Below are 21,316 nucleotides of genomic sequence, written 5' to 3'. Positions count from 1 at the left end.
GCACCACATACCAGGCGCTCCCACCACATAAACAACCGACAGCACAACTGAAACCAATACTCGTCCCGCAGACAGTCGAACAGAAGTACCTGGCAGTCGCAGTAGCCCCTTGACAAACTGCAACTCAGGCTCAACTCTGTCCCTGCTTTCATCCTGTTTGTCTTTGTGGCCACTGGGAACACTGGATTGCTTGCTTTGTTTGTTTATGCAAACATATTTAAATCTTGCATCAGTATGTCAATGTGTGTGTATTGGAAATTGCAAAGTATTGTTTTCCCTTTTTGTGTGTTTTGCTTTCATGCATTTGCTCCTCTTTGTTTTGCTCTGCTTTGTTTTGGTTACTGTAAATGTAATGAATGCACTTGAGAGCAACACAGTGTATTCACTGTGTTTTTGTGTCGTGGTCTTGTTTACGAGCTGTAAGAGAGAAGGGAGGGTGGAGGTGGGTGTCGGGGAGGGGGAGCACAGTGGTTGCCGGGGGAAGAGGAGGTTGTGTCTAATGAGGTCACACCCTGGCAACCCGGTGACTCCTCCCACTCAGCTCCCCTCCCCCCATCTTTCCACTTGCCCCCCTCTAAGTGTGCCCCCCCCCCCCGACAGAGAGAGCTCTCCGTGGTGCTGAAAGCAGAAAAACACATTCAGGCTCCAATTACAGTACAGCTGCAAGGGAAGGCACGCGAGATACAGGAGACAAACACATAAAACGACTACTTGGAGAAAGAGACTGGGGTATGAGTCCTTATGAAGAGTTGTTGAAAAGCACACAGCGAGAGAAATAGGAGTGTAGGAAAAGAAAGGAGAGAGGGGGAGAGAGGATGACGCTCTAGTAGAAGGTGGCACCAGTAGGCAGTGGGCGTGTTCTTCTTGTTGTGATCTATAGTTGGGAAGCCCGGTGTCATCTGCAGAGCAACTGTACAGACCTGTGTGGACGAGCAGGACAGAGGGAGCCGGCAGGGATTGCCATAACTGGAAACGCACACCACTCTGCTTTACCTCGGTCTCAACCTTCAGGGCACTGTGGATGAGGATTCCTTTCACCTGTGCGACACTCTGAGACATTTTGCAGAAGGAGAGACATTCTGGGAATTAGAGCATTAGGGCATTAGAAAGACTGTGAGTGCCTGGCCTGCAACTGCAAGGGGAGTTTGAAGTGAGTGTGCTAGTGTGTATTGGTGTCATGCTTGCGGCTGCGGGTGCGGTCTGTTGCTACGCTGCATCTTCCTTCTGTCTCTAGCATGTGCAGATGTGTGGAGCAGTGAAGCTGGCACCTGGCTTGGAGTTCGGCACCATCTGGACTGGAGGGCTCGCAACTCCCTTTTGTGCCCAGGGGAGGGAGCATTGGGCTGGGCACCCAATGGCCCAGCTCCCCTCTAGCACCAGCCTTATCCTGGGTCACAGGGAATCATTCTAGCAAGTCAATCAGTTGGACCATACAATGGATGGAAGTCTATGTGGATTTAAGTGGAATAGTGCACTGGTGCTCCATCATAGGTCAGAGTTCACTAGCGTGCACTGGACTTATCAGGGGAAGACAGAACACACGTTGGTCCACAAACCAGCAGGGACACAGCCCCATTGTAAGTATGCATCATAACACTTGCTTATACACAACAATGCCCCACAGACCCACAAAGATACCAACAAATGCTCATGCTATACACATCATAAAGCATTCAGAAGTATTTTTTTCTCTACTCAAGTCCACATAAAAATCCCAAAAGCAGAGCTGCCAAGTGTTGCACCTGTGTGCCTGGGTTTACAGGTTAACCTTTACTTGGTCCACTGTACTGCACTGATGTGTGTGTGTGTGTGTGTGTGTGTGTGCGTGCGTGCACAAGCACCCACGCGTGTTGTCACCAAACAATTGGCCTTGCAATCTTTTTGACATTGTGTCTCTAGAATATCCCTGCTGCCCTTCTCCTGTGACATGGTTGCCTGGAAACAGAAACGGTGTGCCACTTTCATTTACTTTTAAAGCAAAGTGCACCTCTGTGTTCCAACTGTTGCAGCCTATGTCAGCTGGGGCAAAGGGAGAGAGAAGAGATGAGATATAAAAAAACAGAAAATGCATCAACTGAAGGGGAAAGAGTGAGAATAGAGAGGAAAATAAAGCTTTGTTGTAAAAAAAAATGGGTTGCTCAATTGACAGATTTTATAGAGATTAGCAAATAAGAAATGCATTTTACATCGATGAGTTATGGGAGGACAATCCAAAGTGAAAGGCTTGGTTGGTAAAAACAGTGTGATAAACAAGCTGATTCTAGTGTGGAGTGCTGCTGCAGGCTTACAGGGATTAGGCAGGCAGGCTTAATTCAGCTCAAACACTGAACTGTGCCTTCCTATTGCTGCACTCTTAACACATCTAACTGGTGCACCTTGTTTCTCCTCAGAAACCAAGATTTTTTTCCGTTGTACAGCTTCAGATCTCTGGCTGTGCCTGTGCATCAGTGATAAGACCTGATAATCAGGGGGAAAAAAATCTCTATACCACTTGACACTGGGATTCTGTGCCCTAGTTTGAACTCTGAGATGGTGGTTCTGCTGGCTCTTATCAGTCCTCTCCTCATGCCTGTCAAAACCTGTGCTAAGGAGTGTTGAGAATGTGTCGTAGGGAATGGAACCGGCAGATAAACCTAGGCCCCATACTGGACAAGTCAGAGGGATTCTGATGCTTGGCCCTGCAATCTCCATCTGGCAAGCCCCCCCCCCCATTCGATGCCCTTGCAACCCTACAGACATATACACACACAAACATACATACAGTTATCACAAGCTCCCTCCCCCTCCCCCTGCACACTCACACTCACACTCACACTCAGTGCTTCTCTCACACGTAAACAAGCATGAGTCTTAGGCTGATCTGAAAACATTGACCTACATAAAGGCATGCACTGTCTTCTTCTCTTCCACCACTGGCCTCTCCAAATTCACATTCGGCTGTTGCACATAGTATATACTATGTTGCATGCAGTTGCACATGTTTTCAGGAAAATGCATGCTGTACATGCATGCACACTGAATCACATCACTAGCTGCTCCCTGCTGTGTTTGGATCTCAAGTGGCTGCAAACAATGCTGTTTTAAAATGATTCCCATTTAGAAGAAGTATAGTATGATTGCACCAATGTGGGTGTTTCATTGAAGAGGCTTTTCCTTACAGAAACTTCCACACTCTTTCGTGTGATACTGATGCTGTCAGTAATAGTCTTTTTACAGAATCAAAAGGTAGCCAGGAACAACTCAAGAGGAGGTTATTTTTAGATCTAAATATAAGATTGATGCTGATATCCGCATATGCAGAACCATGCATCACAGTCTAGTTAGATTGGTTCATTTAATTTGTGTGGTTAGTCCCAGGAGTACTATATTTTCACATCTGAGCACATATTGCAACTGCAGAAGATGGAAGCCCTTTTTCAGTTTCATTCAGACACTCACTTGGTTACAGCCAATAATTTTAGCCAGAAAATGTGCAAACACAACTGAGAAAATAAGCGGCCGCTACTGATCCACAGCCAATAAGGAAACTGAAGCTGAAGGTTATGACTAACTCTAGCTAGATAGTGAGTCCCTTGACTGTATATTTACATGTGCATGTGAGCTTTTGTGTGTGTGTGTGTGTGTGTGTGTATGTATGTATGTGTGCACAATGACAGATAAAGATGTTGCAACCCTCCAGGGAAAATGTTTTCTCTTGTGGACACAGGCATGATGCAAGTCTATGAATCTTTCACAGGCCATGAACTCCACAGCAACAGTCAGGAACATTGAAAACAATAGCAACATCACACAAACTCAATTGCGTGACATTATTATGGTCCTAATGCAATCTTGCTTCATCGGTTTTCATCTCACCAAGGCTGACCTTGAAAAATGAAGGTTGAGTGAATGATTACTGACATAACCGCATGCTTGTTTTGCATCCAGACCACATTCCTATATGATGCCCTAGTAGTCCATATTATTAGTAGTATTTTGTGTATTTCTTTAAGGCAAACACAAATCAATAACATTTTCAATATGTCTTTATCAGAATGCTGTGGAAACTCTTGAAGAATGATGAGCTCCAAAGAAGAGGAAACGCTCCGTTTTTTCCAGTATGTTGAGGAGAATGGGCTAAGAGCCTACAACGGCCTGGTAGCTCAGAACTTGGACCACGCCAGGAATGAGAGAAATAGGACATTCCTGCAGGAGAAAAACGACAAGAAGAGAAAACAGGAGGAAGCCACAAGGAGGTAGGAAGAAAACAAACAAATAAAGTCCTTCACAAAATGAAAAACAGCAGACTCATGGACAAAGGTTTTGCACAGAGATTTCCTATAATAAAAAACATCCATTAAGAATCTGGTTCGGATAGGATAGGATAATGGTAGACTTTACAGTGTTTTATGAAGTGCACTCACAAGTCTTGCTACAGTACACCAGTGGGATTCTGCTCTGTAAATGCAAGGATGTCACTGGGTTCACTTCAGAAAGAGGTTGTAAGGAAGTAGGACAAGTGGCCAGAGGGTCCCTATGGCAGTGGCAGGTTGCCATATTTTGGGGGTTGCTAGTGTGGACTGGTGCACCCCTTGATCTATGGAGGATAATTAATTTTTCACTTTTAGACTTATTTGGGACTTGTCCTTGGATGGAGGTCGTCATTGCTCTATTTTTAAGATGTATAGCGTTTAGAATTAAGAAGGAATGGTGTGGGCTGTGACAGAAAGTGTGTTAGGATGTGAGGGTGGGAAGAGACATGTTAAGGGATTTGTGGTTATCCTGTTGTGATTTATGTATATCTAATTCCATCATTGTCAAGAAGTTGTTGTAACACCTCGTAGAGCTTGAGAAAATGAGTTTTTTTCAGTCGACCTCATCAGAGATCAGTCACACATGCTGCTGCACCCTATTCCACATGTTGTGATGAGCAAGCACTTAAAGCAGTTCCACTGTGCGCAGCAACACCACTGTGTGGCATCCCGAAACTTGAGCGAATAAGAGGCACGCACTCAGAACGTGACTAGCATGTGCATACGGTGTGCTTGTGTTGTGGGGTAGAATACGAGGATTGAGTCACAGTGAATCTTTGGGACAATAATGGGACATTGCAGTGATTAACGATGATTTGAGCTTTGCTTCAAGAGCAATGACCATAAGTCATAACTCTGCTTCGTTGGTTGTTTCTATACTCTAACATGGAAAAATATCACTTTTCATTAAGTCTTAGGACTGATGACTCATCTGAAATTGTATCATTTTTACAACAAGTCAAGAAACAAGAAAGAGTATTCATTTTAAATTACAAGTAATAGTAAAGTCTACAGTACTCATAAGTAGCATTACCATTTGCTGTGTGACTTTAAAGAGTACATCAATCAAGTGGATGCATATTTTATCTGAGAGAACACCCAGAAAGTAAGAGAGACACTTGTTTTCCACTTTGATGGTCAAACAATTAATCTAATGGTGCAGCATGCTAAACATACATCAGTTTGCAGTGGAAAGGCTATTGGGAAATGCTGTCCAATATTGTCATGGAATCTATAAACCATTTGTGTTCGGTCAGTCTGTCTGACACAGACATATAATACGAAGTATTTTAGCAGCTGTTGGGAGTTTTAGCTGTGCATCAGATCATTACATTGATGTGGTTTTGGGGGCTGAGCATTTATATGTGACCAGATGTGGCTCTTCTTAACTGATTAAGTTAACACTTTGAAACCTGTCACATTTCTGTCAAAGGGTCATGCAATTCAAAAAGAGCTGTTTCTCCGCTGCCACTGTGATTGTCCATAGACAGTGCATTGTACAGTATACAAACTGTATATCACTTGCATGATTAAAACTGACTTAGAGTGCAACTTATACCTCAGACATCAGAAAAACAAGCTACAGTAATAAAAAACATTCCAAAATCTATCCTGGACTCTCTTTTATCACTTGCCAGCAAAATTTCCTTGCTTCATTTGTTATTAGAAGTCTAATGCAGTCCTGTACAGTAACTTGGTGAATGGGACAGAGTGATGCCTTAAGAAAGTGGCATCTACTGCCACTGCTATCCTTCCACTGTCTCTCAGCTGTTGCTAAAGCTAAAATATTAATACATAGTCACAAGAGAAGAGTCTAAAAAATAACTGGATTTTTCATGAGACCTATAAGTAGGTCAATGAGACGACCCATTTTTACAGTAACTGACTGAGAGTGAGAGAGTGTGAGGGTTCATGCGTGCATGCTTGCATTTGCGTGTGTGCAAGCACGTACATGCATGCTTGTGTACATGTGCGTGCATGGACATGAACAACAGGAAAATAGAATATGTTAATGTGTGAGAAAGGGTAGGAAAGAAAAAATGGCCTGTGTGATTGTGCAAGGGTGAAAGAGCTTGTTAGAGCAAATGTGTTTAAGGGGGGGGGGGCTGTTAGAGAGAGATTAAGTGTGAGCTCAGTTGCAGGAGATGTGTTCTGCCTGGTGACAGCTGGAACAGCCATAGGCCAATCAGATCAGCACGTTAGGTTTGAGTGAGGCGGGCCTTCCTGCCTGCTGCTATCACACTCTTTAATTGTATTTCATCAGAAGAAGTTATTCACACAGTCTCTCTCACACACACACACACACAGATGCCCACAAATTTACTTAAACATGCAAGTGTATTCAAAAACATACACACACACACACACAAAAAATACGCACATTTACTTATATTTACATATGCTTGCAAATACCAAACGGCTGCTTTCCCCTTTCTTTCCCCTCTTGTACACACATGCATGCATTCACAGATAGACATCTTTTTTTCAATCTTTTTTTTCTCAAGATCTCATTTAGTGTTTTGTTTGTTTCTCTGATGTTGTTTTTCCTGTCACATGGTGTCACAGTGAGAGAGCCAGAGCTGCCCGACGACAAGTCAACTCCAACTGGTCCAAGTGCACCTGTGGTCTGTCCTCTAGCCAATCACTGGGCAAATATCCTATAAATAATCCAGTCACCACTACTCCAGTCACACCCACCTACCCACACACACAACCCATGTGTATGTGTGTGCATGCACACAGTCACAGCAGATGCACACCCAAAACATATGAGAAGGACGGAGAGATTGTTAATGCTTGGCTGCTGACACCTGTGGCTGAATGCCGTAGATGAAGATTTTCTACTTTTGTTCAGAGACATTTTAGTCCAAACATGGATGATTCATAATGTTATACAGAATATGCATTAATATCCACTAAACATGTGATGCTGATGATTCTTTAAAATAACATTGGTGATGTGGTTCTACAGGCTATTGCAGGCACCTTTCTTTTGAATCGCCACTGTCATCTTTAAGCAAAATGTGATGTGGTTATGATATGCACATGATATGCATGTGTGCTTATATTATTGTTGTGTGGCGGCAGCTGGTTTTGTGTCTGGTTTCTATGGGTACCCTGTTGCTAGGCAAAGTTAAGCCCCTGACCAATGAACCCACCCCACCAAGCACCTTCTGTTCAGCAGCTGGCCTGGAGGGAGTCAGAGTCAGCAAAGTCACACATCGAAGGGTCACACACACACACACACACACACACACACACGTACATACACACCTATATGCATGCACACACTCACACAAGATAGAGATTTGTGAAGCCACACATTCATCCTGTTTCATGCCATTTGTTGAAACAAATCACCGGCAGCTTAACTGTGACTCTGAAATGAGAATAAATAAATACATCAACACTGAAAACTTACGTCTTTTGTATGAACCATTTTCTCTAAACACAGTCAGAGCTCATTTACTCTGTTTGTGTGTGTGAATGTGTGTGTATCGCAGACAGCCCTCCTTTCCCCCATTACCACACAACACTCAGACATCATTAGCGCTCCATCTATCCATTTATAGGGATTGATTGTGTACAGGGTGGGAGACTTCCATGGTGTCATTATGTGTGTGGTTATGTGAGCGTCATTGGTCATGTCCAGGGTTAAACTCAAATCAATGCTTTGCCCTGAAAGAGACTGTTTTCAGTGGCAGTAACATGTTTGTTATTGTTAGTGCTCTCATTTGAGCCACTTGCACAGAATGAAATGTACATACATACACATGCGCACAAACACACATGCTCACACAAATGGAGACATGCCATGATGACTGTATGTCAGGGTAAACTTGGGACAAGATTTTTGTCTCTCCCTCTTTCTTTCAGCCCCAATAGTGTAAACTAATATGATATTTCATACATATTAGATTGTCTCATTCTTTTGCATCAGATATCTTGTTTTTATCATTCATATCAGGCATATTTCTGTTCCCATGACCTTTTATCTGTCCTCTCTACCCTCTCTCTCTCTCTCTCGCTTCCTCTCATTCTGTTTTAGGACGGGTGAGGACATAGCAACTGAAGGCAAGCACTTACGTATGGGCTCTATTACTATGCCGGATCCCCAGGAACGCATGCCCATACCCCACCCGCATGCCCTCGCCTGTGGGCAGGGCTTCTCCGTGCGTTCTCAGTCCCTCCACTCTGTCGGTGGTGGGAACAGTGGGGGTGGAGGAGAGGAGGAAGTGGGAAGCCCGACCTCTAGGAAGCAGCCCCCACCCAAGCCCAGGAGGGACCCAGCCACCAAGCTGAGCGTGTCGTCTGAGGCGGTGGACCACAGTCCCATGTCCACCTGCCGTGGGGAGAGATGTGACGGTGAGTGGTGGCGGCACTTCACACCAAACTGCTGCGCTATATATAGCTGCTCTCTGCACTGCCCTCCTCAACACTGTTTCTCCTACAATGACATGACATCTAGCTATTCACTGCATACTTCACACTAAGTACCATATTGGCAAATTGATGTAAAAAAAAATAATAATAATGAGCTATAAGTACAATGGGGTTTAACCATGGTTAAAACATTCAGGGTGCACTAGACAACAATAAAAATGTGATAACCTGCAGTTCAATGAACTACATATGAAGGAATACTGAAAAGAGCCTGACAAGATTTGTGCTGCACTACACTGACTAGTCTGGACACATTTGGTTAGGAAAAAAACATTCTTTAGTATGTTTGAATGACAGTGGACCAACGTGCATATATATATATGTGTGTGTGTGTGTGTGTGTGTGTGTGTGTGTGTGTGTGCATATATATATACTGTATATATACTATATATATATATGTTCCAGTATAATTAAGTACACAGTCTAGAGCAATTGCGGTTGATGCAAAATCTATGAAGAAAGGTTATAAAGATTAAGGAACAGCTATACAGGTTGATCACATATTTTCCTTTGCCCCACAGATAAATCAGATAGTATAAGATTCAGAATCGGATACTAACATGTTGAGCCAGGAGTGAAAGTATCATAATGTGATGCATATGAATGACTGGTACATTTTTTTGTGTTGGTTCAAAGCTCTGAGTTTTGGAAAATGTACCCTCCTACATCATTTTGTGTTTCATAATAGCCGCATTTTAAGGCCTTGGCGGATTCTGTTTAATCAGGAATTTAATGGTCATTCTATTTTGAGACTCTTGAAGAGTAAAATAAGATCTTGGGCACATGTTCAGCTTTCACAGCAGAAACAAAGATTTATAAATTATTTATTATATCTCATCTTGGCTGTGCATATAATCATCAGGTGTTATATATCCACTATGTCTTTCGCTCAGCAGATCTCCCAGGCTTTGAATACTGTTGCAGTTTTTATTGCTAACAGTAATGTCCTCATATAATTAAGATAGTAGCAAGTTATGTGTATTTAGTTGAAGCTCCAGGAACTTCACCCCAGTAGATGGATCAAAGTACTGTGCTGGCTATAGAAGGTTATTGGTTACAGTCAATTATCAAAGCTGTTCTCAGTGCACATAAAGAAGGCACAAGTGTCTTGACAGTTCTATAATCTCATTTAAAACTGACATACTTTAATATTTCTACAAGGTAAATTACCAATAAAGGCCAGACAATTTTCCTTCCAGTTAAATGTGGCAAGGCCACAATTTAGAAATGCCTTGATCAAGATCTAGCAGAAGCACCCTGCAGCAAGTTTTCTGAAGCAGTTTTCTGAAGCAAAATAAACAAGCATAATGTGCCTGTTTGGCCATGGATGAAAAAGAGGGCATAATTATAGTACATCAGCGTGATCAGTGTAAGAAAGGCGTTAATGAATGGGATAGGAATTAATTGAGCTAAAGGAATATTTCCCTCAACAAGCCACAGATACAATCGCTGCTGTAGCAAATGCACAATGCACACAGCCAAACAGTTTTATTAGAAACAAATCACCCATAGTACATGTGCTGAGCACAAAGAAACAAGCACTGCAAAATTAAACTGACATTTAGAGTATAATGATTGAGGCAGGTGGCTGTGAGAGCAAAAAGATGTAGAGGTTGCAGGACGTTTTGACTCCATTTCAGTTTGGATGCTTCGTCGCAAATGTGATGTTTAGGGAGTCGCCCAGCCTGGCTCAGATTGGTGGGGATCTCTCTATGTGCACACAGATCTTCCTGGGCACCACGGCAACCATCCCACAGAAACAAGACCCCCTGCAGCCCAGCCAATCACAGTATCATTTTGCTGCTCTAGCCAATGGGGCTCTAGAGATGCTGAAGTCTGAAGCTTCGGAGCCAATGAGAGTGAGAATGCGGGGGTGTCCCTGGCTGAGGGGAGGGTTGCGTGCTCTGTAGCTGGCGCTGTAGCGGGAAGGGGAGGAGCTTGTCAGAGTAGAATTCATTCAGGAGAAGCGATTGACCTAGATTCGTTTTCCCTAGGAGGAGAGGGAGGGGGAGGGGGTTGCGGGTAAACACATCTGCTACAGGGAGAGGGGAGAAGAGTGAGCATTAGAGAGAGGAAGAGAAGGGACAAGGAGTAAGAGATGTTTGGAGGGATGGATTCATCATCAGAGCTGAAGCAGATCTCAAGATCCACCATGCAAACCTGTTAGTGTAATAATGCATTTGGTGATTGTTCAAAAAAGGCATAGTTACACCACTGCGTGCACATTACTGTATGCACACACAAAGAAAGGGAGAGAGAGAACACAAGAATGTGACTATCATGTCATTCCAATTAAACACATACGAGGAACACATCTGGGTTGAACCGAGATTTGGTTAACACCTTATTAATTAGTGGTAATGAGGAGAAAATGTGGAACCAACAGGCCTGTTACATCCTCAGTTCAAAGTAGCATCATCAACATCAACCTGGAGAAATGCAGGGCATGCAAAATATTTGTGCAAAACAAAATTAAATGTTCTGATTTGATTTTGTTTCACCTACTGGATTTCCTTGACTTTGAATTCATTGCTTTTTCTCAAGTTATTTAGTTATTTTCTCAACATAAATAAAATGCTCTAATCTGTACCTGTTTATCTAACTTTCTGCAACATATTCTGCAAAGCTATGCATTCAGATGCAACAGAAAACAAGGCAGACAGACAGCTACAGAGTTAGACTCCCATTTTCTGGAAAGATTGACTTCATAGGGTGACACTGTGTGGTATAAAATGTGTACATGCCTGTCCTAATTTCCCTCTCTGAATGTGTAGGCATGTACAATGTATGCGTGCGTGCGCGTGTGCATGTGGGCGGGCGTGCATATAGTGATGGTGGTGAGTCATGCTGTTATGGGAAGTATGTGTGTGTCTGGGCCATCTGGCATCTGAATTATGAAAGGTGTAAAATCTGTAGTTTGAAGATTTCAGACATGGTCCGGCTCTTAACTACACTTATCTCCCCTCTCTGCCTATCAGAGAAAGGGACACTCCTATCCAAACATCTCAGTGTCTGACCTAGAAATACACTGTGAGCAACTCAGTAGTATGGAGCGCTGTCTACTGTAAGTAAACTAGAATTAGGACCGCACTGTACAGTAGTATCTAGTCAATGTGAACACCATAGTCCACTGCACCACATCTGAAGAGATTAACACTGCAATGCTACGTCACCACTATTAGAAAGAAGCTCCACAGTATGTGTGACCCAGATACTATACTCCCATACTGCTCCACTGTTGTATATGTGACCTAGAAAAATGCATATGCCTCAACTTGTCTGTTATCAGGTAATGCTTGTGAATATGATTTTCTCCAATGGATGTTAAGGTTTTCTTTCTCTCTATCCTTTAGCAGCTCAAGGATGCAGTGAGGACTGCAGGAGGGTGCCGCCACCAAAACCTAAGAGGAACCCCAATACACAACTGAGTGTTTCTTTCGATGAGTCCTACATCAAGAGCCACGGAGGCAGCGGGGTTTGCCCCTCCAAACCCCTCCACCATGTCACCTCGCCCTGTGAACACAACCCCTCGCCTCCACAGAGTGATGAGAGCCCTACAGATGACTGTGAAGATGAACCTGTCTACATAGAGATGGGCGGGATTGATGTCGGAGCGCGAGAGCCCCTGAAGAGTGAGGATGAGGAGCCGGGAGAGTCTGTGTACGAGGAGATGAAATACCCAGCTCTGGATGATATGGAGTACCGCACTGACCCTGTGGGATGTCGCTCCGCATGTCCCACCCCGGCACCCTATGACCCAGAACCTCTCAGTCGCTGCTCCACACCTCGAAACATTCCCCTCTGTGACATTCCTGCACCCTTTCCCAATTTACTCACCCATCGGCCTCCGCTGCTGGTGTTCCCACCAGCACCAGCCCAGTGCTCGCCCAACTCAGACGAGTCTCCCCTCACCCCTCTAGATGTAACCAAATTGCCCATGCTGGAGAATCAATCCTACAGCAAATCCCCAACATCCTCCACCGAGCCACCCACCTCTGCACACATCCGCAGGGAGCTCACTGCCACCCCAACCCTCACCGTATCTGGGCGCTCCTCAGCACCTCCTCTACCCTGTACCCTTTACAAATCCTCCTCCTCATCCTCCTATCAGCGCAGTCACTCTGCTTGCCCATCGCCGGTCAGCATGGGCCGCTGTCTCACCCCTCTCAGCCTCATGCGTACACCTCCCTTTGACGCTCCAATGCCATTCCCTGGGGGTCTACCACGGAGCGCCTCCGCCACCCCTCACGGCAAAGGCTCGCCACCTCAAGACGGTGTGGGTCGACTCCATGGCTCTATGCAGAACGTGTCAACAGGGCGGTCACGGACACCCACCAGTCCACTGGACGAACTAACCAACCTGTTCACCACTGGCAGGAACATGCTGAAGAAAAATGCCAGTGGCAGGAAGTCTAAAGAGCCTGGTGAGAGTAAGTCATTTCGCACATTTGTGTCATCATTTTGGAACATAATGAAGCAAAGGGCACAAACACGTGTGCTCATGTTAATTTATGTATGTCTTTGATTCCTGAGGAGAGTAGACAGCTTTTAACTGCATCTCATTTTAGAAATCTTACCCTGCATGTACATATCTTCATTTCGTAAGAGAGACTGACTTAAGAGAGTTAACAATAAAGCAACCCTACCAACACTAGAAAGCAGCTGCAAAGTCTCAGAGTAACAAAAGGGGGGAGCAGGAAGAACATTCCAGAGTGTCTATGGACGACATGGACGGTGTCTGTGTCTAAATGCTTTGGCTGCAGTAAATTCTGGAGCAAACACAAATAAGTAGTCTTCAGTTTCCTAATCGGTGATAGTGTAATTTATCCTTGTTGTGGGTTACCAAGTTTAACCCTGCTAAATTAGGAGGCTTTGCAGAGAATGCATCACTTTTACAGTACCATGCATGGTGTTTGTGGCGCTCTCTGCAACCTTCCATTTGTTTAATCTAGGCCCAGCGATACCAAGTCTGATACAGATCGTATGATTTAATCTGAGGGGATTAGAGACTAAAGCGGACAGCAGGTCCCTCAAACCTACTCATGGCATTAGGCCATCAGGCAGCATTTACTTTTAAATATGTAAACATCATGTTTAAATACAGACAGCCATGCCACACTCAAGACTCAATAATAATGCAACTGTGAAGGAAAACACAATTTGCTTATCATGATATTGGTGCACAAATTGCTTAAAGTTTACAAAAAAGATAACACTAAATCACTTATGCATTATCATATGAAGTCTGGTGCCAGAAGCATTGTCAGTCACAAATTAACATTCTCGTTCTCATACATAATGCTAAAATAGCCACATTAAGCCTGAATATTATGAAATCTGATATAATGCAAATGAATAAAAAAATGTTGACTGCAGGCATTAACACAAACTAAATAAGCAAGAGAGTGTTTCATAAATGCATGAAGGATAGTGTAGTTCATGTAGAGGCATGTCATGCATTATTTCAAAAGGTCCATTAATAAATTAATATAGAGTATCTAATGATTTGGAGTGAGGTTTACATGAAATTTAACCCTATAGTTAGCATTCTGTATAACTCCAATTCTTCTTCCTCTTTAGAGCTGAGCCGTACAATGCAAAATATTTGTAGAAATTGAACTAAAACTCTTAATTAAATGCTCCAAGATTTATTAAAGCACATTTTGTACATAAATCATAAAAGAATTACAAAGAGTCCACACATCCATCCTTACTCAATGCTCTTAGCAACTACAACATAGCAACAGTGGAAGGAGGAGAAATCCCTGTTTCTTATTTGATTCCCTCCCCATGGGTAATGCAACCAATCACAGCTTAGGGCATGCCGGTCTACAACTGAGCAATGAGCTCCTGATGGGGACTAGCTATGGCTCTGACCTCAAATCTACACCTGATCAGAGGATTTCAGATTCTCTTTTCTGTCCAATCAGCACATACTCTACTCATGATTAAGCCAATCAGGTAGCTGTGGCAGCTGTGCAGATGGGGACAGTGGAAGCTGAGACGATTTATGATTTCTTGCTATTTTGACTTCACTGATAAATACATCTTCCAGTTGGTGTTGCTGATTGCCATTCAATCTTGCGATTTCTATGCATTTTCTAGAATATATCTGTCAAATTACTGGTACATTACATAAAGTGGTGGTTAGATTGTTCGTTAAGGGATATATTCAGGTGCCAGGAATTCCCAGTGATGTCATACCAATGAGTCTTTTGACAGTATTTTGTTCTCTAACCTCATATGGTTTGTAAACAGTTTGCATATGCTTCTATACATCAAGGGTGGGCTGGGTTGACAGGTCTTTTTAAAATATATTTTTTTTATCCCAACACCTGTGTACAAGCGCCACATGGGGCTAAAGGACTGACAGGTTGTGTGTTTTGCTCTGTGACTGGCTGCAAGCACACACGGTGTAATGAGCACACAAACCCAACACAATGAATAGAGGTTATTTTTTTCTCTCTGAGGCAGCAACAGCTAGTCTGATCCACTAACCAACTGGTTAATCACCACACTTCCTCTCATACACAGACATGACATGACAAGGGATGCTTGTGCATGGTACTGTGTGTTAAAGCACATGTAGAAACCATATAGAGGCACAGCCTACATGGAAATCAATCATGCACATACATTTTTTATTTGCGCAGTGATGATCTATAATGTCTTTATTGCGTATGGAATCAGTAACATACATACGGTTCCCTATTAGCATTTGCTACGCACACAGGATGGAATATTATATGTATACATGCTAAAGAAGAGTCCGAGCATACAATGTAGTTGTGCATGAAGAAATTATAAAGTTAAACACAGAGACATACGATGGCTGTGGTTAATGTTTTACAATATGTTATGTATTGGTAACCATGGTTATTTTATGGTACCGTCATGTATATTATTTTGTGGATTTTAAGGTGAAAGAAAAGTACAGTGAAAAAATTAAAGAAAGTGAAACATTATTAACAAAATGTATAGGTTGAATTGATTGAACTAAAGAAACTGTTTGTTATATTATTATATACCATGATGAAAACAATCCTAATGCCTGTTAGCCTACATATTGTCTCATCTAACTCCAGTTGTTTCAATGAGTATTGAGTGACACCTAAAGGATATATGATGGTAGTGCAGAAGCTTGAAGCAGAAAAACAATATTTTTTTATGTATTTTTTCTCACAAACATGTAATTGAAAAATAATTTATCCAGTTTACTACCATATTTTGAATAAATGGAATTATGTAATTAGCCAGTTGTTAGCCAATATTTTCAATGCATTATCAACTACAGCATAATAAGCTTGGATGTTAGAATCATTATTAGAATTTTGAATGATTTTTTTCCCCCTGTACTTTTACAGCTGAGTCCAAAAGCAAGTCTCACAGTGAGTCCAAGCGTGAAGGCAAGGAGCGCCACAGTCACAGTAAGGAGTCCAAGCGAGACTCCAAGGATCGCCACAGCAAAGAGTCTTCTCACCGGAGAGACAGAGACAAAGACAAAGACAAAGACAAAGACAGAGACAAAGACAGAGACAAAGACAGAGACAAAGACAAAGAAAGAGGGAGCAGCAATGTAGAAGCACTGCCGCACAGACGCAACAGTAAAGACCGTACTTGTAGCGGTGTAGATGCACCACCTATTCGCAGGGATAGCAGGGACCAGGGCTACAGCAGTGTAGAGCCCATTTCATTGATAAGAAGAGACTCCAAGGACAGAGGGATTAGCAATGGTGACCTAATGTCAAGGAGAGACAGCAAAGATCGGAGCGGGGGACATGGAATGCTAGATCAGCCACCTGAGATGTTACCAAGACAAGACAGCAAGGAAAGAGCAAGAAATGGTGTAGACTGTAGACATGAAAGCAGAGAGAGACTGCTGGATCAGCCACCTGAGCTCTCACCACGACAGGATAGCAAAGAGAGAGCCAGGAATGGTGTGGACTCAAAGCATGAAAGCAGAGACAGGCCACCTGAGCTTCTACCACGACAAGAGAGCAAAGACAGAGCTAGAACTGGAGCAGAATATAGGCATGAGAGCAAAGACCATCGTCCTGATTTGTTACCCCGACAGGATAGCAAAGAGAGAGTAAGGAATGACACGGAACATAGACATGAAGGTAGAATAGACCAGCCACCTGAGATCCTACCCCGACAAGAAACTTCCAGAAGCTGCAGCAGCAAGGACAGGGTTGGCTACAGCACTGAATCCAAGCATGAGGGGAGAGATCGGAGCTGCCACAACGGAGGAGATCTTCCTCCTCCTCCTCCTCTACCCAGACAGGACAGTAAAGATCTGAGCAGAACTGGGCTCGAAGTGAGACGGGACAGCAAAGACAGAAGTCTGAATGGCTCAGAGCAGCATCATTATGATGTCAAGAGCATAAAGAGCCCTTCTGCAATGGAGTATAGGTGTGATAGTAAAGAACGAGGATACAGATCAGATGGCACACCCAGACGAGATAACAGAGTAAATTATAGCATGGACCAATCAAAAGCACAAGAGAGGAATGGCAGCAAAATGTCAGGGCAGCATTCATCCACAACAACACCTACTCACCACGGGAGATCATCTGGTAGCCCACCAATGACCACGGGAACAGGAAATGGTGAGGCTTAAGACCTCAAATTCATAAGAGAATCTAGTATTGATCATATAACCTTTTGTATATGTGGTATAAAGCATCCAGCTGAATAAAATGCATTTAACAATTCTTATTACATATGACGAAATGTGTGGTTTTTCCTCCCTTTGTAGATCTGAAAGCAGCACCTAAATATGGCCGCTCACCTTCTATGCCTGCTAACCCCTCCCCACTGGGAACTCCACAAAGGAGAGCAGCAGAGACACATCAAAGTCAGGTATACAGATTTTCTTGTTTTGCTTTACTTATATTTTAAGCAGTTACTTACTATGAGTAATGGGAGTAATGGGATCCTACGGTACATGAATACACAAGTTATAACAGTTCTCAATTTCACTAGAGACATTTCTGTAATTCCTTGTTTTCTCTGTGTGCTCCTCACTGGTTTGAATTGGGCTGGGCTCATTTAGAAAAGTGAAAGTGATGTCATGTCCTTGTGTGCACCAATCAGAATTTAGCTAAATTTAAATCATAATCTAGTAACAGTTGGGCGGTTGTTTGGTTACTGTCAATCAAATCTGATCAAACTACACCCACACAGTCTTGATGAAGTAGATCAGCTCAGTTTGGAGTGTTAAATTCTCAATAAATAATACCTAAATATGTTTTTTTTAACTTGAATGTTTTTCTTAAATTGGATTGTTGCTTATTTAGTCATGAACAATTATTTAATGTTATAGAGAAATACTTAAGAGCCTAGTTTTAGGGGCTTTAAAGTGTGCAACTAACTTTGAAGTCAAGCTGTATTTGCTTCACTTAATACTTTGATTCCTCAGATGCCCCAGATGCCATGGATCTGTGGAGACACCACCATGCTAGAACAGATCGAGAGGAAACGCACCCTCTGCATGGAGATCCGCTCCAGACAACATCCACACCTGCAGAAATCTCTGGAGAGGCCTCCTCCTCCGGACAGGAACGAGGACAGGCACCAGGAGCGAAGTCAGTGCAAGCAAGAAAGTGCATCTGTCCTCCCAGGCTGGGGGAAAAGCAGCGAGGCCAAAAAGATCCGTCCTCCCCCTTACCCTACACAGAAAACTGTGTTCTGGGACACAGCCATCTGACAGAAACAACACACTTACACCTCCCTGCCACACGACCCCCAATTACCCACTCCATCTTTCCTCTGGGTTGTGCTGATTCTTCCCTGCAACATCAGGGGCGTCAGGACAGCCAATAAGAGAACCAGGGGGATGATACTCGCTGATGTCAAAGGACAATGGTGGTTACCATAGCAATATTTCTGCTTGTTCAGGTTGTCATGTTTTCTTATCATCACTGGTGATATTTGATATTTTTCTATTTCCTGTGATTGGATTCTTGTAATATAATTAGTAGAATAGATATTTGATGAATAGATATTTTCTAAATGAGATGGGGATTAAAAAGCAGCCTAAATTATGTATAGTAGATGTAGATGCAATCTAATGTTTGTTTTTATGTTATTTTTGTTTTGGTTATTTTACATTTGAAAGCATAATCTATCAATACGTGTACTGTAGTAGCATAATTTTCTTATGCCCAACTTTTTTTTTGTGCCCAAAGCACTAAAATGAATGGACTATTCAATTATGTCTATATATTCTTTACATTTTCACTGTTGTATTGTAAGTTGAGGAGTTAATGTCAACGTGCTTTAGATTCCAGCGCCCTCCATGCCTGGTGCAGTATGTTCTAGAATGTACAACAGTTGGTCCTAGAACAGAAAAAGGAAACTTTGTGTGCTTCAGTTTGTATATTACAGTAAGAAGCTGTGTTGTCACTATGTCAAAGCCTTTCGAAGCAGTTGAATCATTGTATTGGAAAACCTGTTGGCTGGCATGTTGTAGAGGACAGAGAAAGTGTGAAATGTTTCTGCTGTATTCTAAGATACACTATGAGGATGGGTTGGGGAGGTAGTAAATTAGAACATACATTATTAACAGTATAATTTCCAAAACCAGCCAAAGCCTGTTGAAGTGAGATATGGGTGTGGTTGCACTTTGGACAGTTGGTTATTTGAAATGGGATTGGTGGCAATTGTTGGCGAGTACCAGCGCCCTTTGCCATGCACACTGCGTACACCATGACACAGTGTAAATATTTGATGACAACGACCAGCCCGTACAATCAGCACCTGAGCTTTTAGAACATTTCTTAATTTTACTGCAGATTATAATAGCCATATGCACTTGTTTAAGAAATAACTTTCAAGATTATGCTTATATATATATTTTTGAAAATGTTAAAGGTCGCTGTGCCATGTAAGTTTTAATTTATTAGCCGGGGGGGGGGGTAAAGCCTCAGGCTTGCTGTGTGTGTGACATGCAGTCATCCAATATTCCCAATTCACTTGGCTGGCAACGTTTTTAGAGATCAAATAGTTGAAGGACCTATAACATGGCAACAGCTCTACCCAGTCAAGCAGACAGGGGTTGCACAAGGGCCTACAAATCTTTGAAGCTTTGTAAAAAAGAAAGAACTGCACTACCCATCATATCGCATTACATTTAATCAGGCTGATTACATACATGTCCCTCTCCCCCTGTTCTCTCCCTCTACCTCAACCTCCTACTTACATCATCTAAGTTGGTTCTCTTTAGCACATTAAAATGCAATGTTGACATTGCCAAAATAGTATGGGTTTGAACTAGCCCTCAGATTGGAGTACAAGTGCAGTACCCTCTCTCTGGTGAGAATCAATGCTACAGAGGTCCCTCTGTGTTGTACCTGTATGTGTGTGTGAGGGAGAGAGCTGTGTGTTTGTGTGTGTGCCAAGCTACACTGTATGCAAGTTGAATCTTTAAAAATGATTGTTTTAAGATATTCACTTTGCCCTATCCATGATGGTGGGTGGAGGTTGGAAATGTAATAATGATGATGTACAATCTTTTTGTGTGTATAAACGTGCACTGTGAAAAGGTAGAGAGAGCACCGCACTGTCAGAGTCCTCTGTCTTATTGCACTGAGTGTTCTCTTGTTTTGCGTAATAAAAAAGAAAAGGAAAAAATATGTTTGAGGAAAAAAGTACTGTATTCTGATTGTCACTTGGGTTCTGTTGAGAGAAATAAATAAATATGAACTTGAAATCTGATATGGATCCTATCCTGTTGAAATTATTAATTTTCTCCTATCTTGGGATTTTTGCATGTAGGTTCTTGTTTTTCCAACCATCGTAGGTACTGAACTCGTCAACTATTAAATGACTCGTTGTGTTAAAACTTTTTAAAGCATTTTAATTGAGGAGCACAACTTAGGTGAAGAAGGAAAGGTCTTCTGAGTATTTCTCCTAAAGGATGATTTAGTTTCAACACTAGTCTGAAAAGGTGGTTTATTACAAGATCTTAAGGTACAGCAGCAAGATGATCAATTATTAAACTTTTTCATCATTAGAAATAACACCTCTTTGAAAATAATGACAGAAAAAAGATACAGTGACTGCAACATCATATAAAAAAAGTTGCTCAGATAAAAAGGTAAAAGTGTATACACTGCAATGCCACATCTTTTTGTCCCCATCTATAACCCTGAGTGGTAATCAGTATTAGATTTTGAAAACAGAATGGCTTAAAAACAGGTTAAAAAATTATTAAAGTTACAACTAAAAGTGACAAGAGGTCCTTCACTGTTCTCTGAGGCAGACATGGCACTGACTGGCCTTGCGTCGCTGTTGGTTGGCTGCTTTGATGGTGCTAGGCCTCGGGGTGATAAACTGCTCTGTCTGACTAACAGTAGTCAGCCAAAAACTGTAGAGATTGGCAAAGTAGTGACAGGAACCGTGGGCACCCTGGCACTCTATGAAAGGGTGAGTCCGGAAATGCTTAAGGCAGCTACCAGAAGAACTCAGGGACTGGCCACCACCCTCATCACCTGCCCCTGTGTGCTGAAGAGAAAAGGGCAGCAGGTACACATTTGGTAAGTTGATAGCATTTCTCTTTCATACATACAATCAAGCTT

The 21,316-nt window shown here is 42.6% G+C and overlaps 2 protein-coding genes across 6 annotated transcripts in view; one reads left to right on the top strand and one right to left on the bottom strand.

Moving 5' to 3' along the window:
• The first annotated feature begins 641 nt into the window (after positions 1-641).
• Positions 642-20,453, top strand: nyap2b (neuronal tyrosine-phosphorylated phosphoinositide-3-kinase adaptor 2b). Of its 3 annotated transcripts, none has more exons than XM_044219206.1 (7): positions 642-1,577; positions 4,034-4,235; positions 8,341-8,657; positions 12,089-13,159; positions 16,100-17,344; positions 17,494-17,597; positions 18,157-20,453. In XM_044219206.1, exons 2-7 carry the CDS (start codon positions 4,057-4,059, stop codon positions 18,442-18,444), a joined length of 3,204 nt encoding a protein of 1,067 aa, XP_044075141.1. In that variant the 5' UTR covers positions 642-1,577; positions 4,034-4,056; the 3' UTR covers positions 18,445-20,453. The 3 variants fall into 3 exon arrangements, with proteins under 3 accessions (XP_044075141.1, XP_044075140.1, XP_044075139.1); XM_044219205.1 differs by having other exon boundaries at positions 643-1,577; positions 12,092-13,165; XM_044219204.1 differs by having other exon boundaries at positions 643-1,577; positions 12,089-13,165.
• Positions 19,618-21,316, bottom strand: part of LOC122886692 (collagen alpha-4(IV) chain-like) — a 32,354-nt gene continuing 30,655 nt past the window's right edge. For all 3 annotated transcript variants that reach the window (XM_044219193.1, XM_044219194.1, XM_044219195.1), the window contains one exon: positions 19,618-21,242. In XM_044219193.1, coding sequence (XP_044075128.1) covers positions 20,982-21,242 — 261 coding nt within the window. In that variant the 3' untranslated portion in view covers positions 19,618-20,981. The remainder of the gene's footprint in view (positions 21,243-21,316) is intronic.

This window comes from Siniperca chuatsi, linkage group LG13 (assembly GCF_020085105.1).
Source record: "Siniperca chuatsi isolate FFG_IHB_CAS linkage group LG13, ASM2008510v1, whole genome shotgun sequence".
In the NCBI taxonomy this organism is placed as follows: Eukaryota; Metazoa; Chordata; class Actinopteri; order Centrarchiformes; family Sinipercidae; genus Siniperca; species Siniperca chuatsi.
This window is presented reverse-complemented; position numbering and strand designations above follow the sequence as displayed.